The sequence below is a fragment of the Excalfactoria chinensis genome, chromosome 3 (assembly GCF_039878825.1).
Source record: "Excalfactoria chinensis isolate bCotChi1 chromosome 3, bCotChi1.hap2, whole genome shotgun sequence".
NCBI lineage: Eukaryota > Metazoa > Chordata > Aves > Galliformes > Phasianidae > Excalfactoria > Excalfactoria chinensis.
Genome location: NC_092827.1, coordinates 81159227 through 81175537, shown reverse-complemented (window position 1 = coordinate 81175537; position 16311 = coordinate 81159227). Strand labels below are relative to the sequence as shown.

Here is a 16311-nt window from a genome sequence, read left to right as displayed (position 1 = left end):
TTTAGGTAGGTTTGTCACATTCTGTTGTGTTGTTTCTTGGTGGTGGCATGGGTGGATTATGCAAAACAGCAGGCTGCTTTTTGTAGATGGTAACAAACGTGATGCTTTTAAGAGCTGACTAAGAAAAAACAGTTTGATCTTAATGTAAAAATGCGGAGTTAAATATAAATAATGCAAGATATTCCTCCCTTGTGCACTGCTTTCTCAGTTATATTTAGGTTTTCAAAAGATTTGACCTGCTGTTATAATTTTCTAATCTTAGACCTCATGATTCTAGTTTGAGGCTGAGAGAAAAATGTTCTTTTGAGTGCTCAGATGCTCATTAGATATTGTACTAATCTAGAGAATGCATTTTACGGAGTAGGTAGAAGATACCTCTGTAGGAAAAAGAACAACAAAAATAACAGAAAAATGTCATTGGATTTATTTATTTTTTTCCTGTTAGGCTTGCTTTTGCTTTAAGAAAGCCCCCAAACAATGTTCTTTTCTAAGAATTTGGTCTTGGTGGTTTTCTTTAGTTGTCAAGGTGTTTCACTTCTAGACGTGCTGCTATTATATTATATTCTGGTCGTCTTTTAATTCAGTTCTCTCGTTTTGCTATTTTTTTTGTGATTTTTCTTTGTATTCCTATTTTTCTCATGTATAACACGAGTAGAAGAAATGGCATGGACAACACACAGTCATTTTTAATATTTTGATAAGAATGCCTGTGCCTTTTCATATGCTGAGCCCTGCTGATGAAAAAAAGATCCAAAAGCAATAAGCCCGATGCATCAGACCTGCTATTAGAAACTAACAGCATAGCAAATACAATTGTTCTGCTCCTGTATGTAGTACTTCCAAGTATTCTGCAAAATAATAGGTCATGGCACCAAATTGTAAGGCTGCTGGATCTGAGTGCATTTCCAGTTAAAGCACGGTCGACAAAGGTTGGGTGCAGCAAAAATCACTGACCCGTTATTTTCTTGTACGCATTCAGTATGCAAAGCTTCCATTTCTGGAGAGCTGCTTCTTGTTTGACTTCAGATTTAGCTCTAGTTGGCAAAAACATGAAAATTGCAGTGTGCTCCTACTCAATAGAGCTATCTCATGCAGCTCTATTCATCTCTAGTGATGAGTTTATTTTCTGCTCCATTTTTTCATCATTGTGGAGTGCTTATGCACCTTGATTGTACAACTGCTGTGGTGATTACGTACATTTATTTTTTATTTTTTTTATTTTTTGTCCACTGTTGAGAGAAAGAACTTACACCCAGGACTTCTCTCTTCACCTTCCACATTGCTGACCTGAAGAATTAGCCTTTATGTGTGGCATGAAAATGCTAGTTGTCTTTGCAGTGGTGGCACAGCTTGAACAAGATGGGCACAGGTTTTTACCATATTGAGGAGTTGGTAATGCACTCCTGGAAAACAGAGGTGGGTGCAGCACACTATGCAGGACAATGGGCTTGTGTTGTCCCTTTCCTGAGTAAATACTTTAATCCTTGTAGCTATTACAGAAAATATAAGCGGCCATGTTCTCTGCCTACGCTATTGCTTTGAATTCTTCGGTTTCTCAGTGCTGGACATGGTGCTGTCAATGCATTTGAGGCTTTTGCAAAGGTTGGCCAATGATAAGGAATATGTTGTTGTAGTATCTCAAAGTCTGTTACGGGCAGCAAATTGCTCATCTCTGGTGAATTTGACAGCAGCTGTGCAAGTGTGGCAGCAGACTTCTGAGGTAGTAAGTGGTTTACCTGGCAAAAACATAGCACTGGATCACCTGAGGATCATGTATTGGGGCTGACATCTAAATTCCATGGAAGTTGTTTGTGCTTTCTCATTTCATCCACAGGGACAGTGAGTTGTACAGAAATTGCATTGTGAGTGCCCTGCTTTGTTTATCAGACTTCTGTTGTGATTCAAGAGCAGGAGAGAACTTAGTCTGCCTCTCCAATTTTGGCATGGGTTCTCTTTATTTGAGAGCACAATACATTTGCTTTAAAGTTCTTGTAACATAATACATTCATAATCCATTCTCATGCCTCCTATCATGAATATTTTTCTCAGGCTTGACATACTTGGCTAGTTGCTGATAGCTATTAGCTAGCATCATAGCTGTTATGGTGGATTCCATTCTTGCCTTATAGTTGAAGAAGCCTGTATTTGTTCTTTAGTGTTTTGTTTTTTTTTTTTCAGTGTTTAATTTGTTCTTCATTTAAAAGGTTCTGAAGAAAAAGCACTTGAAAGATGTGCATCTCCAACAAGTGTCTGTGAGAAGATTCGCGTCGTTCAACCTCTTTTCAGTTGATGGCCAGAATACTGAAGAGGAAACTGGCATCTGGGTTCAGTATAAAAGCATCTTTTATCCTGAGTACAGTGTGTCCATAAGGTAATCATCATTTAAGTAATTCCTAAGATTTCAGAGTATAAAACTTGTTGTCATTTTTGCAGTGTTTGTATAAATAGGACATAGTTTACAAATGAATTGTTAGATGTTATCTATTGCTGTTCATTACAGTAAGCAAGTTGTCTGTGGTGGTGGTGTTTGTTTTGAGTTTCTTTTCAGTACCTTTCAGTGAAGTGCCTGAGTTTGAAATGTATACTGATGATTGTACTTAGAGCAGAACACAAAGACAGGCTTTTGTTTAGTATTTCTAATGGATTTCTGTTTTGACACTCTCATGATGTAAAAAGGAGGTAAAAACTGAACAAATTTACTTGTAATTTTAGTCAGAATTATGGTGACGTGTTGCTATTCGTCAAGTTCTGAAGGCTTCTTGTTAGTGATCTATATTTTATTGCATTTTCTTCTTTATTCTTGTGAAACTCAATGATAATTTGGAAACCAATTGGTAAAACAAGAGAACATAGGAATTCCCCTTACTACAGAAAGGGTTAATTTCTAGTGTTTATCAAAGTAGATAAAACAAAAACAAAATAGTACATTCTGAAGGAACTGTTAGTGAGTTCTCAATAGCAAAATAGAAAAGTTTCTAGCTCTATCCATTCATTATTATGGTGGGTTTCTTTTGCTTTTCACATTCAGTTTTATGCATACTTGTAACTTGGTTTTGCCTCAACCATTGCAACAGTTACTTCAGCATCCCTGAATCAATACTTGTTCTGCAGCCTCTAATTAAGCCTGCTGAGCGTGTCAGACTTTGCGTTCTGTGCAAAAGACGAAGTCTGGAGAGTCTGACTCATGGAAGTTTTGAAGTATACTTCTTGTTTAACTAGGACCATCAGTAAGAGTCAGTCTTAGAAACTAAGATCTAACAAAAACAAATGGCCACTGTTATCTCAGACACTTTTGCAAAGTTATAAACGTTCAGAACAAACAAAGCAACTGCATGCAGGTTGTCATAAATCTACTGCAAAGTTTTAGACTTTAGACTGCTTTTACTTCTTTCAATTTCCTTAGTTCACTACTGTGATTTGCAGCACTTGGTGTCACTTACTTGATTGACTATTTAGAAGAATTTTAAGGTATGACACAAGTTCAGCTGTGCTGGCACTGCAAAAGCGAAACAGATGTCAGGCTGATCTTGTTGTCACATGGTGTTTGAGCACTTCTGTTTTCATCATGTTTCACCTGTAGTGGAAATGCTAAGTCACAGCTTGAAGCAGTGATTGAGCACCTGGTGGGAAGGCAGGGCCAACCCAGAGGAGCTCAGGTGAATGCAGTGCACCTGAGTGGCTGGATGGGGTGGAGCCAGGATCCACCCCATCCCAGACCTCATTTAAGGGTTGGTAGTGGAGGCAGAGGTATTTCAGTGGAGTTTCCTGTGTACCTGGAGCCTTACAAAGGTAAGCAGATTATTTTATGTGCCCATAGCTATTGCATTTGAATGGGTTCTTGCTTGCTGAAGCCTAGGACTTTGCCAATCTGCTCGTGTTGCTGTACTTTCCATTATGTTACACCGTGTTGTCCTTCTATTTGTATTTTATGTTTTGCTGATGGTAGTTTCATTGATAGTGGGACATGTCTCAAATTATTAGCTTACAGTCATGTTTGTTGATGTATGGCTCAATTATTGTATATCACTGTATACTATATAACCGAGCACAGGTGTTTTAATTTTGTCATTTATGTTTGTCTTAGCTTTACCAATAGAAATGTACATTGTCTATGCTGGAGCAAGCTCACGTTTGGTTTCAGAAGATATGTATCGAGAATGATAGGGAAGCTGTCTCCAGTGGGGATTTTTTTTTCCTACCCCTTATTTTGTGTTTGTTTTTTTTCTAGAGGATACTTGATGATTACTGTATATAGTAATCAGGGTGATCATTTAAGAACAATGATCAGAAATTATGTATTCTTACTGTTCATATGTTTACTATTTTGAAATATCTAAGGTTGATGAAGGAAGAAAGGAGAAATTCTTCACTGTGTGTTTTGTCAAAGTATGAATAGCTGCACCAAAATCCAGTTTATTGTGAGTCTGTGTCCAATTTTCTTTCCTACTTTTGCAGAAGCAGTATTTTAAGGTGGTAAACTTAACAGTTTGATATATGTGGCACATTAACAGTTCTCCTAGCCAAAACTTGTGTGTCTAGAAGATAAATCTGGAGTTAACTTTCTTGAATTTTTGAGAACTGTGCATGTCTTAGAAACTTAAGACTTAAGTCTTTCCTTCATTTTTTCTCCTCTTGTTGGCAAAATATTAATGAACATTTTCATTAATAGAAACAGTTTGAACCAGATAAAGAAACGTGCTATTAACATATTATTAACAATAAGAACATCTTCCAGGTAAATTAGAACTGTGTGCTCTAGCAGGAGAGCATTTTCATTCCATTTTCATAGCAACATCTTTTTCTGACAAAAAAGAGCTATGCCTTCTCTAAAATCATTACAAAAGTGCTTTTGAATTTTCATCTATATATGTTTTCCTTACGTATTAACATCTTCTTGGGGTAGCTCATTGCTTGCACCGGTTTGTTAGAAGTGTTGTCAACTAATATCTTGTTGAGACTAGATACTCTAGAAAGTTCATAAGGTTGATAGTGGCTTTTGGCATAAAGTCTAAAGGTCAACCTATATCAGTTCAAAGGCTATCAAAACAGATCAAATTGTGTATTCAGATATGCTATGACCTAGCTGGAATTACTGTTCTACAGGGACCAGTTTGTTAGGTAAATAAAGGTTCAATAGGAGCTACCAGCTGTATGCATGGTTTTCTGAATTTCTCAAAGCAACTTGTTTTGATTAACTGCCATTTTTGCAGCCAAACTCAAACTGGGTTTGCATTTGGGGTGGAAGAGCCTATGCAATGGTTTTTTGTTGTTTGGTCATTCATTTTAGAATCATTTTTTATAAGAAACCTTTCAAAGCAGGAAACCAGAAGAACCTCATGTAAGGCAAATTGCACTTAAAAAAGTAAAAATTAAATCCCTTATGACCCTGTCTAGTTAAACAACAATCTCTAGTATGGTTAATGAAATGTAGATTTACAGTATCTTGCAGAAGGTGCTTTCTTTAGGATTTAGGTGTTCTTGGTAATAAAATGATTCATGATAGTTTTGGGGTATGAAAGGAGCATCTGAGGAGTACTTTTCACTACTAAAAAGAAATTACCTGTCCTATGATTCAGAACCTCTGGTGATTTGGTTTGAACTGGTGATGTCTTTAATGCATCTACACACTACATCCTTGTTTTAATGATAGGTATTGGGTGGCTACGTACATGGAGTTACACAGAATCGCAGGGCTGTAGAGATTAGAAGGGGCCTTCTGTAAGTCATTATATATCGTAACGATGCATCTCCCTGTGGCAGTGCTGTCCTTCAGATGTGAGTTACTTTGTTTTTTTTACTTGGAGTTTCAAAATGAGTCATCAATGCCATTACATTTTCAGGATATAGATTTTAGTTTTGTAGGCGTATTTTAAACATTTGGAGGAAAAAGCAAGTTATTTTTGTGGCAAACTATCTTCCATTGATCAGTAATTTGGTGTTTCAAATACTGAAATGCTGAACTCAAAAGACAAATGCTATCACCTTGCAGGTAGGTTTAAATCTTTGCGAAGAATGTAAAGTGTTCTTTGCAAAGTGTTGTGCCTTTATTCTGAGTATTGCAAAAATATGGAAGAAATTATGATATTATTCTAGACTTTTGGTTTAGAAATGAGAGGCGTGGTATTTGTTCATGGCAAGCTATATGCTAGAAGATGGTTTAGGATTGAATTCCACTGGATATTCCCACAGGGTATATCTGCTAATAACATTTTGATGTTCCAATGGTTGGGGGATTCATTTATGTATAGCCTACCTTAGTTTTTGTCATTTTGTTTAAGTATGCTATTGCTTTCGTCATTCTGTTGAAGAGTAATATAAAACAAGAAATGGAACTTAGTTTAGTTTCATAGTGATTAATGGAAAGCATGCCTTAACACAGGAGCTACTGAATGATTATCTTCTTGAACAGAGGAGGAAGAAATATTTTAACACTTACGTCACGTTCCCTGTGTGAAATACATCCAAAGTTTATTTGTTCATAGTTGAAAGAAAGGATTTTTGCTTTGTACCAGGAGAAACATTAAATTAGTTTATTGTTCTTCAGTTTGCCTTCTGTAAACTATCACCTCAGCAGTAGAAATTGTGTGCTATACATTGAAGACTTGTAGTAAGAATGCCATAGATCAGATTAACCATGCTGAGCTGACATCCTTTGTCCGTGTTGCTTACTAATGCTCAAGTGAAGTACTTTCTATGTTGGTCTCAGCAATCATAACTTTGAACTATTTTTGTTTGCACTGGTCAACATTCATAGCTTATTTCAGTACTCAAATATGCAAATATTCTTCTGTATTTGGGATGCCTGTGGGAATTCATGGAAGCTTTGGGATTGATAGTTGGCTACAAACTCCTGTGATTTCTTTTCTTGACTTTCATACAGTGCGTGCGATTTTTACAAATGCATTGTGGGCAGCTTCTTCAACATACTGTCAAAAGCTGCTAATATAAAAGGCTTTTATAGAAACAGGGTGTGATGTCTATTGCATCACTTTCTTATTTTCTGAGCTAGGTAATAGAAGATCCGCTGATGGAGCGAAGCAGAGAAGGAGTAATGCTTACAGAAATGCTGGGGTAGAACAGTATAGTGTAGAGCTGTGGATCTCAAGTTAGAAATGGTGTTTTTTAGGAATGGTACTGAGTAGTGTGATATTGATGGCAGACTCCAGGTTTAATCTGTGCTTGCAGATAAATGGGACTTCTAGGCTACAAGTTCTGTTTGTGGTGGACTTGTTACTGACGTGGAGTAGCCTTATGTTAGTCCATAATGGCAATATGTGTAAAACCTGAGGTGTCATTTCTGGAATAAATGAGAATGGCTTTGTTATTTGGGCAACTCTTGAGATAATGGCTACTCCTCTCATTTTAGGTGGTAGAGCTTCTTCTTTGCTTTTGTTCAGTGAAGGTTTCATGAGCTGATCAGACTAAAGGAAGCAGATGTTAAACCCTGACCAGTTTCAGGATAAGTGTGAAATGGAACAGAGAAGAAGGATGTCCTTTATTGCAAAGCTGTGTCTTTCTCATCATTTAATTATGGGTCCCATATGTGCTTGCCATGAATGGTATTTTTAAAAGCAAGAAGATACCCAGACAGCTAATGTGAGAAAGAGACTTCAGTATTCAGTGCAAAATGCCACCACTCTCTAAGACAGCAAAATTCAGGGTATGTTGAGTTTGTTTTTGGATGCCATGATCTGCTGAGTATGAGATGCTAGAATATGTTTGAAATTTGGGTGTGTATTGGTTTTAATCATAGAAAACTGTCATCAGAGGAAAAGCTGATCATTAAGAAAAGCTAAGTGTATTTAAAAAAAAGTAATTGCAGATGAGACTCATTTGTTGATTTTATTTATTTTTTTTTATTTATTGTGTTTTTTAATAAAATACTTTCAAAAATTCAGGGCAACCTTAGAAACAGTAGAAGTGGGGCGGACATCTGTCATGGAATCTTACCTTACTTGAAAGCAGATGTAGTCTCACCTCCAGTTAAAAATCATTATTTTGGAAATGGCCTGAAATTTGGTTTGGTGGTAGCTTAAGGATAGTTCTATTATTGTGTCAGTTTTCCATTTTGCTTTTTGTTTAACTTTTGACACTAGAGATATAAATTGTATTGTTTTCTAGCCCAGTATATTCCACTTCCATTTTTCTTTCTTCATAGTATTCTGTTAAAGTACTGGTTCTAGAGTGCTGAATTGTTCATCCTTTGCTCTGGTTGCTGAACTTGGAGATTTTTATGATAAATCTCCTTTATTTATGGACTATGAAAGCATAGAAATCACAAAGATTTCTTGTTCCAGGACTGAACTACGTGTGAAAAGAAATTAGTTTTCTTGTTCTGTTTTTGATATTTCTGCATGTTCTTTTCCCCATAATCTTACAGTTGTTCAGAGAAAAGATATTCACTACCATCTGGATGACCCCGAGTTTGTCACAAATATGTGTAGTTATGCAGTTGGGATGCTAAAGGAGTCAGGGGAATTACCAATCCTGGGTGTTTTCCTGTCATTTCCTTTGGATTAACTCTGGATCAGTTGATCAATCTCACTGAAACCAAACTTGTCAAAGAAAAAAGAAGAGCAAGTAAATTCTTAGTGCAGGAGATCCATCAAAATACTTCTAGGCTGCCACCCTCAAGTGCAACCAAGAAATTTCTGTTTTGTTTTTATGTAGAGCTAGAAGGAAAGCTTTGTTGTTCAGTTGAAGGATGATTTCAATATCTTTCATGTATTTTCCCATCCCTGTTTATAAACCTGTTTCAGTTATCCCTTTTTCTTTTGTCTTTTTAAAGAATTAGTCTGGTTGGTGTTTAGTACTTCTCAGAAATCAATATTTAACTACACATGGGTATGCTAGAAGTATTTTTTGGAACTAAAAATACAGTTTCATATCTGTGAAAAGATATATATTTTTTTCCCCTTCTTTTACAGTAATCTTCTATCAGGGGAAAAAAATAAGCTGAGAGAATGAGCACTAATTTTGTAAATGCTGAAGCATTTTTATTCTGTTCATTGTTCAAAATTAGTACGGTCATGGACAGCCCTGGAAGCCACGTTAGAAACATTAAAAGATTGCATTTTTGCTTCCATGCTGAATTATTTTTGGAATTTTTTAATGCATTTTTGAAAGAACTGTGTGTTGTAATTAGAGTGCAAGATTTCCTAGGTTTGTTTCCCGCCTCACTCCCCCCTTTAGGCTTAAATTAGCTTGGAGTAGTTAATAAATATATATATGCTTACTTACTGTTTTGTGAGTCTAGCTGGCTTGACATCTGTAACATTTAGAGTAGGATTCTTAAGCAAATTTGTGCTCAAGTTTGATATGGTTTACTTCTGCAGGTTGTCAGAGAATTCCTTGCTGTGCTCTAAAATTTGAAGCTGTGAAATAAAATGTGAAATTTAGTTAATTATCCCCAGTTTTGAATGTTCATTTCACTTGAATTGCTTGAACTGTACAAATATAAAACTGAAGAGCATGCAGTTCACTGAACAGAATCTGTTTAATTGTTGATGTTAATTAAATTGTTGATGTTCTTGGTTGTTTTGGTTTTGTTTTTTGTTGCTTTTTTTTGTGTGTGTGTGAGAGAAAATAACGATGTGTTTACTGCTGTTGTTTTAAAAATACTTTTTTTTGTCTTCTACGAAGAAATTGCTCTACCAAAATTCTTCCTTTCCTATATGTGGTTTCCACAGCTAAGTTGAAATTTAACTTATTCGTTTTTTTGGGGGGAAAAAAAAAACACCACAACTATTCATTTTTGAGGATTGTTTTCCTGATACATGAATTTCAGTGGTAGATCTTTGAAGATTATTGATCGTCTCACAGTTTTGCCTCTAGTTAGTATGATAAGTATCTGTGGAAAGAAGTGGGTGAGAAGTAGACACCATTTGCAGAGAACTTCTCTGAAGAGGGAAGAGGTTTTGTTGTTGTTGTTTGTATGTTGGTAAATTTGCTATTTGTTTTCTTCTAGATTGCACAACGGACTCATAAATGTTAAAGATGTTCTTACAAGCTTTGACAACACAGGAAATGTCTGTAAGTCCATTGTTTATTTAGATACAGTACTATGTTGATAGAATTGAAATTGCATCTCTCTTACCTGAGAAAACCCCGTTAGTGTGAACAGATGCTAATCTACCAACTGTAGTATTTTACGTTGTAGTGGTTTGTGTAGCACAGTTGTTTGTGTATACATTCTTGTATTGTCCCACTGCAGGTTAGTTTTTGTTCTTTGTCAGAGAAATTGAACTGGATTGGGCAAAAAAATGAGTTTAGTCTATTGATTTGTCTTGCCTGGTAGCAATCTCTTGATATCTGAGCAATGGTGTAAAAACAGGTGTAACATATTATGATACTTCTGTCCTGTAGAAGGCAAGCTTGCACCAAAGGAAAATGAAAGAACTCAGTCAAACTGTGAATTTCGTTCCCACAGAGTGTTTAGCTTGTAGAACATCTCATGGGTTCTAAAGACTGGGGAAAAACTATGGGAGGAAAATTTACTGTAGTTATTAAAATATGAAGGTATCAGTTGTGATTCAGGAATTGCTGGATGGTAGAACAACTAATGAGGCAGTAGGATGATATTTTTATCCTGGTCTTGAACTCTTGTCTACGCATGAGTTTCTGACCACATTAATCTTAGACAAGATGAGCATTAAGTGGACCTTCAGTGTCTGACCCATTCTGGCTCTGCTTCTCTATATTTATTAATAAAATGTTATATGCTGTTAATGGACTTCAATTATAAAATTTTAGCAGACCATAAGAAGCCAAATAAAAGTAATTATACATGTTTTTAATGTAGTAATTACCATTATATGATTTACCATTATATAATTTACATTTGCAGATATTTCTTTTTTCATAAGGATTTTTGCCTTATTTCTCAGGAGGGGTTGGTTGCTTTCAAAGAAGGAATGTTAAATAACAGAACTAGGGAGCCTCTGTAAGTTTGTGGAATATTCAGTAAATGTGCACATCTTTTTTTCATTGAATCTATAAGATAATCATATTTCAGAACAGGTTTTATTTCATCTCTGAACTCCAGTCATTGTATTCCAGAGCTGTTTAAATAAACAGGGGTTTCATTAGCAAAAAATAAAAATAAAAAATTCAACTTGTGAAAACAAAAGTTAATTTTACTAAGGAAAAAAAAATCGTAAACCCTCTGTTCTCCTTCCTAAATTTGCTAGTTTTCATTTGGCTCTTAATATTGAGAATACTGGTGCGGACCTGCCACAAAATACTTTAGGATTTCACTTTGCTGAGGAGGGGAATTTTTTATGATTTCAGAATGAAAATTGTACCTAAGGACTATATTAATGTCCAAATGAGTAAGTCTGAGAAAGAAAATTCACATTTGTGATTATTGCTGACATCAGGTAGAGATGTAGGCATCATGAGCTAGAAAATGAAGGTATTTAGATTTAAGACATTTAGCATCTGGTAGAAAATGCTTCGGTTGCATAACAGGAGATATTTACAGAGATTTGATGTTGTAGATTCTTCAAATAAGGAGCTAGAGGAACTTTTATAACCACTTCTTTTATCCATAAATTTTACTCAATAAGGGAAAAAGAGGAAGACGTTTGTACCTTAAAGTATTGTTACATGCTTTATCTTTGTTCTTTGTGTAAGCTCTTTAGATTGTGATTGATCTATACAAATTTCCTTGCTAACACAAATAAATTACACTTCTAAAGTTTTATATGCTTTTCTGTTGTTAAATGTGCTGTTGATTATTAACCTATTCCGTATTTCAGACTCCTTCTTATTGATTACAGATAGCAGAACAAGACTTACTACTCTAATAGGCACAATGCCAGCACTAACTTAGAAGTAATACGGCTTTTGTAGTTTTTACTGTTTCTCTGTATATACAAAGATTCACATTTGTCCCTTTGGCTTCAGTATTGTTTTGAAGGTTCATGCTGTGCCATTACACAGTGTTTGCTAAGTAATTTTCAGATTTGCTGCTTCCTTGTTTTTAAATGTCTTTATCTCTCTCTATTGATGTGCATATTTATGCCCATTTTATTAAACACTCCAGATTAGTTACCTTGATACAGTGTAAATTAGTTATTTTTCTGACAGCATTGTGGTACTGGCTTGGAGTGTAATCATGGAATGGCTTGGGTTGGAAGGGACCTTTAAAGCTTACTCAATTCCAACCTGTCATTGAATACCTCCAGGTATGGGCATCCACACCATCTCTGGGCAACCTCAGAGCCTTGTAATGCTCTGAGTAAATAATTTCTGCCTAATAATTAACCTGAATCTCCACTATGTTCTGTGTTAAAGCCATTCTCCCTTCTTCTATCACTGTTGGACTATGTAAGAAGTTGGTCTTCCTCCTCTGTTTATAAGTTCTCCTTAGGTAATAGAAGGCTGCCATAAAGTATAGTAGTAATAATCATATTTCCTTGCTACTGTATTTATGGAGTAAATGTGCCCAGTGTTCAGGGTAGAACTGCTATGTACTGCATCACCTTAGTAAGGTTTCCTCAACTGTGTGCTACTGAGCTGCTCTATTTCAATCATACGTGATAGAATATATGCAGTCACATCATCCTTAGATCTGAAATGGCTTTTTCTTTGGCCTCTGTGTACTTCTTGGCTCTTCTAGTGATAACCCACTGTGGAAATGGAAGATGATAATCCTGCCTCCTTTTACACCTAAGAGTAACTACAGCTCTTACATGTTGAAAGCTGGGACTTTTTAGGAAAGAAAAGTAGTGATTTGTTATTTACAACATTAATGATATTATCAGGTGATAGTCTACCCTAAAGATTTCTCAAATATTTTTTTGAGCATTTAACAGTATAAGATTATTTCTTCTATTGTTCAGTATTAGTAGAGCTATCCGTTACTGAACAGTCCCATCAACAGTATTGTGCTCCATAATGTTATCAAATCTATAAGTAATTATAGATTTTGGTGTTCTGTTTAGAATGCACTGCATAGTCATAACTTATTTACTGGGCACTAAACTTCACTTAAATGATTTGGGCTGAAATGGTCAGAAAATAATTGAGTATTTCAGTGTTCTGCATGTTTGTTTTGACTACCATGCTGATTCAGGAAGGTTAATATTTTGCTACAGGTCATTAGAATGTGAAATAATGGTCTGTTAAACAGATAAGGTATTGTAATACACGATATGTCAGCTTTTACATCATTTGAGTCATAATCATTTATTTCAAATAACATTTTCTTTGGTTAATCTAGTAATATTTTGAAGTATTTTGTATTTTAAAAACTTTTTTTTTAGGGAGTGTTTCTTTGGTCTTTTTGTTTTACTTTGATCTTCCTGCTCACGGCCACATCACTATACACTATCAAGAGAAGAGTGGTAGAGCAGCTTCTAGTTAACACCATTTTCTCCACACTCCCAGTACACACAAACTCAGTACAAGATGTGCCACTAGCTGGCAGCATTATATAAAATTTCACAAAGCAGCTTTTGAGGAATGCTTGTGTCTGCTTCCAAAAGTGCTGCCTTACACCAGTAAAACTTCAGGGAAAACATGGAGCCAAGTGCAGTAGCTGTAAATGGCATATTGCTTGTCTCCCAAGTGTTAATGCCAGAAATCACATCTGCACAAAGTCCTGTTTGGATTTGGTATTCACATTCTTTTTTTAAGAAGCATTACTAAAGATGCATTTTCATTGTAGGATCATGGTCATGAGTGAAAATCAACACTTCACCAGAAAAGAATTTGAAACTTTTTGGGGTAGGTACTGTACTTGTCTGCTGTGTGAGAGCAGTTTGCATATGAAAACTCTAAACAGCTTCTCCACACAGATAGGATGCGATGCTAAATGTACTTCATTCAGCTTTAATTCTGTGCATAAACAGGAAGTGGGCGGAGGGGGGAGGCTGGATGGAGGAAAGGATTGGTATGTTCCTTTTAGACAGCAGCGTGCCATCTGGTGAAAGATGGTACATCCTGTGGTCTCTAGTCATAAGACACTCCATTTAACAGAATGGATGGATCCCAGGCAGAAGGCTGAGTGGTGGCACTGTAGGAGCAGCATCAGCTGGCTCTGGGAGCCACATGCCATGCTAGTCCATTCAGGGGAAAATCTCTTCTGCAAAAGACTGCCCAAAAACCAGTGGAAGTTCAGCAAGAATGAACTTACATGAATGATCTCCTGCTGACTATTTTATTATCAAAAGAAAGCTGTTGTGACCACAGAGTTTGTATAATCATTTCCCTTCAAATTATGTATATTGTTTAATCCTACCCCTTCAAATTCCGCATTAATTTCAGTTAAGGGATCAAAGGCCAAAATATGATTTTTATTTACTAATTGCCACAAGTCTAAGTGAGGTGCAGTCTGTAAGGCAGAATTTTAAACAGTGAAATAAAATGTGCTTCAGGATTTTCATCTGGTAGATATTCCCAAAACACATTTCATTCCTTTCTTAAAATTCTGCATTACAGAATGTTAACACAGAAATAGGAACAGGGTATTCTAGTTTTCATGTAGTGTAAATTGCAGATACGCTATATGTAATAGTAAAACATTTTCTTGTAAACTACACATAATGTTGGTTGATAGTGTAACCATTTGCAATAAAAGCGCTCAATACATACTCATTTTCTATGTAGTAGAATGTACAATTATGTGTTCTGGAACTAAAAAGGCAGCAGAGGGTGCTACAGTTACAGAGCTTTCCAGACATTTACTGCAAAGTTGCTGTTCCTGTGGTCAAATAGACCCTGTAGACTTGAGCTTTCAGTTTTGGGTGGATGGAAGCTTAATGGTTTTGAATTCTGTTGCTTCTCTTTATATAGGGAAAACAGGTAGGCAATGTGAAATCTGGAAAAAAATATTTATATAAGTACATTTTACTAATTTGGGGATTCTTTTTTTCTGGAAGGCGTTACTCCAAGCTGTAACAAGCATCTGGATACAGCTTTTATTTCAAAACACCTACTCACCATCTTCTGAACTGTTTCTCTTTGTACTAGTTCTACTTTTAGAGATTTGTTTCAAAATATGTTTTACGTTGAAAGAATTTGGCTTTTTAAATGTGAGATTTTTCCCCATTAGTGAACTAGCTAAATTGAAGAATGCTTTTGTCCCTTCATATTGTATTTTTTTTAAGAAAATAATTGGGAAGCTAGAAAATAACAAGAAAAGAGGCTTATTCTTAAACTTTTAGTCCAGTTCTTCTTTTTGAAGAAACAGTCTTGAGGAAAGATATTGAAGAAAATGAATTTTGTGGTCCACTTATTTATTGTATTCATTTTAAAACTGCTAATTTAAAAATGCTGACTGTGTAACTTGGATTTAACTAAATATATATATATATATATATATATCTGCTTTTAAACAATAATCTTTTCCTTCTGTGTTCCATCCTCACTAATAACTAAGCAGAGGCTATGTTCCTGGTAGTACTATATGAGAATGGAGAATATATATAGTAGTACTATGTGAGAATGTTTTTAGAGACCTACCTGAGTCTTTATAGCTCTCACAGAGTGACTCAAAGTTACCTGTGTTCCTCTATGGGAAAGCTGTGGCAGCTACCATGCTTGGGGAGGATAGAAGCCATCAAGCTACCTAAGGAGCAGCATAGGATGGCATCCTTTATCATAGTAGGGCTTCTCCTCTATTTCATGTAGTGTTTGCTAGGCTCAACAAGATAATAGTTTTTTTTTTTTGTTTTTTTTTTTTTTTTTTTTCCCAGTCATTGCTGTGAAAATTTCCTTTCTTTGTTTAGGGGAGACTTCTTGTTTTCTGTTACGAAGAGCATACTTAGGCTCCTAACTCTCTCACCTCAGGAACCTGCTACTCTGTCTTCTGAGTATTCATTCTGTATGTGTGGCAGTTCTGTATTGCTTACCACGTCAGAATCTTACACCCTCTTGTAAAATTCTTCAGCTAAAAATAAATTGAGTGAAAGAAGGTTTAGATAGCAACAATATGCCTCATTTCGAATGAACTATCATTCATACCACTGGGGATTTGTTTGCTTTAAAATATTTTCTTATTCGTATTTCCAAATAACCTCACATTATACCTGTGCTTATAAAGATGGCATCAGTTTAGCAAAGCAGGAGGAGTAGCAGCCCTCCTGAGCTCTTCTCAGTATGCTGTTTCTTCCTTGGTCAGTTTGACGCTATCGTAGTAACTGGTTCACCTGTTTAGGCTATTCCAGTGATATCAATTTTATCAAAAGGCTATATTAGGGTAACTTCAGTTGTTGTTTTTTGTATTGCAAGGCAGTGTTTTCTGCCTTGGAGCCCTGCTTTTGGGCTAGGTGGAATTCTGTGTCAAATCTGTTGTCTTAGTCTTTG

The 16311-nt window shown here is 35.8% G+C and overlaps 1 protein-coding gene across 1 annotated transcript in view; it reads left to right on the top strand.

Moving 5' to 3' along the window:
• Positions 1 to 16311, top strand: part of CAMKMT (calmodulin-lysine N-methyltransferase) — a 188161-nt gene that overhangs the window by 1824 nt on the left and 170026 nt on the right. Inside the window, exons 2-3 of the mRNA XM_072332128.1 lie at positions 2205 to 2371; positions 9968 to 10032. Of these exons, the coding sequence (XP_072188229.1) occupies positions 2205 to 2371; positions 9968 to 10032 (232 nt within the window). The remainder of the gene's footprint in view (positions 1 to 2204; positions 2372 to 9967; positions 10033 to 16311) is intronic.